Source organism: Dipteris shenzhenensis, chromosome 15 (genome assembly GCF_047967505.1).
Source record: "Dipteris shenzhenensis isolate YYH24624 ecotype China chromosome 15, Dip_SZ_1.0, whole genome shotgun sequence".
Classification (NCBI taxonomy): domain Eukaryota; kingdom Viridiplantae; phylum Streptophyta; class Polypodiopsida; order Gleicheniales; family Dipteridaceae; genus Dipteris; species Dipteris shenzhenensis.
In genome coordinates this window covers 4,227,399-4,229,364 of record NC_141610.1, presented here as the reverse complement: position 1 = coordinate 4,229,364, position 1,966 = coordinate 4,227,399, and the positions used below count along the sequence as shown (strand labels likewise).

The 1,966-nt window shown below is 43.5% G+C and overlaps 1 protein-coding gene across 1 annotated transcript; it reads left to right on the top strand.

Moving 5' to 3' along the window:
* Positions 1-202: 202 nt before the first annotated feature.
* Positions 203-814, top strand: LOC147893233 (protein UNUSUAL FLORAL ORGANS-like). The gene has a single exon (XM_087385677.1). It carries the CDS (start codon positions 203-205, stop codon positions 812-814), a length of 612 nt encoding a protein of 203 aa, XP_087241803.1.
* Positions 815-1,966: the final 1,152 nt, after the last annotated feature.

Here is a 1,966-nt window from a genome sequence, read left to right as displayed (position 1 = left end):
GAGGCAAAGGATTTGAGTCAAAAGTCCGATATCTGCAATCTTACATGGATTTCATGCAGACCACAACACAGGCTATTACAAGATATTTCTAGTTAATCTACTAGGTGGCCGGGTGACACACATATTCGATTCCTCAACCAACTCATGGGCGGAGGCCAGAATTCTCCCTCCTGACGTACGTGTGAGCACCCCCGATGACTTCATGATCGAGAGGAATGGACTATTATACAGCCGGCCGGGCAAGAGGATGGAGATCGGGGTGTTTCACCCAGCAGAGGGAAGGTGGGGTGAACTTATGAAGTTGCCGGAGAGGGCGGAAGAACAAGTGAGGCAGCCGGGCTATCTGGACGAGACATTGATGAACTGCGAAGGGCGGCTGGTGTTGGTGCGAGATGCGGTGAGGATTGCCGACGGAGATTTACGGGATGAAAGAAGCGTAAGGATATTTGAATGGGATGAGGGGAGAGAGGAGTGGGCCGAAGTGGGCGGCATGCCGGCGGAGGTGGTAGAGGAGCTGCTGGCTAAGCGATGGAGGATGGATATGCAGTGTTTTGCAGCAGCAGACAAGGTATGTTTTCGGGCTCGCATGGGCCTACGAATTGTGGCGTTGGATTTAAAGAGGAAGTCATGGACGTGGCTGCCCATGTGCCCCTTCGTGCTTGACGACGACCAACTCTATGCTTTGAGAGGCTATGGTTTTCAGCCTAGGCTCGGAGTTCTCCAACGGCTAGTCCATGGACATGAGGTGGAACATAGACCTATCTATGGAAGTGGTGGTTCCCTTTCTAGGTGGCAAGCCATTGGGAGCATGTGAATGAGCACATGTGGTGACCATTGCACGCTTTCAGACAGTTGATGACAAATTTCAATCGCTTATGGGCACCAATGATTGTTGCTGAGCTAATTCGTATACGCATGGGTGTCCTCCATGTCTTAAATTTAGCTTAATAGTTGCAACTTGCAAATCTCCCTAATGATGTTCAACACATTATTTTACTCTCTTTGTAAATCAAAAGGTTTATTCATTTCCTAGATGGCATTAGCTACTTGCAATTTGTTATTGCAATGCAAATTACATTAATATTTTATATATTAACAAATATATGATGTCATAAGGTTTTAACATATATTGCGAGTAAAGTAATAGCGAGTCTTGCGAGTTTAATGGAGATGGATGCATTGTATTTACAAACGAAACCCACATAACATGGTTCCCCATGGCGCTTGTGGATGATCCTGATAACTGGTATTTAGGTCTCTTCATGGAAGAAATAGCAACTTTGAATTTGCTAGCCAATCACTGGAAAAGATGGAGAGACGACACGGTGACCTTGCTTTGCAACTTGGAAAGTTAAGCAAGCAAAAAGAAAAGTTATGGACATATTTGAGGTACAGAAATGAGTATTAGACTAAAGAAACCCATACAAAAGAAATGAAGAAGGTGACTTGAAGGCTAATAGTGATAGGGTGTAAGCATGGTACAAAACCTATGTCCTAGACAACGGTTGTATTGGGTATGGACTTTAAATTTAAATTACATTATTTAACTTATGCACATCTTGCTGAAGTTGAACTAAAATTTGAAGGAAGAGGATGTGTAGGAAAAAGAATTGCATCTCTCTCTCTCTCTCTCTCTCTCTCATGCATCGAGTAAACACTCTAAGCATGGAACAAAGTAAAACCTTCTAGAGGCAATGTACTCACCTTGTAGAAACTCCATATACGATTCCATTTTGGAGCTATGTCAAGGAAACTTTCACTCACCCCACAATCAGTCTCAATTAGTCTCAACACTTGTAGTAGCACTAGAGGTAGTAGCTCTTCTTTTCTTCAATAGCTTGCCTGCCATTACTCTCGACTGATCCGCTACACCTTATTCTAAGTCTCAAACTAAGAAAAGGAAGATAACTCTTCTAGACTGGTAATCTTTGTGATGCTATTGTTGGAGAGTTCTATGTAGTTTGGG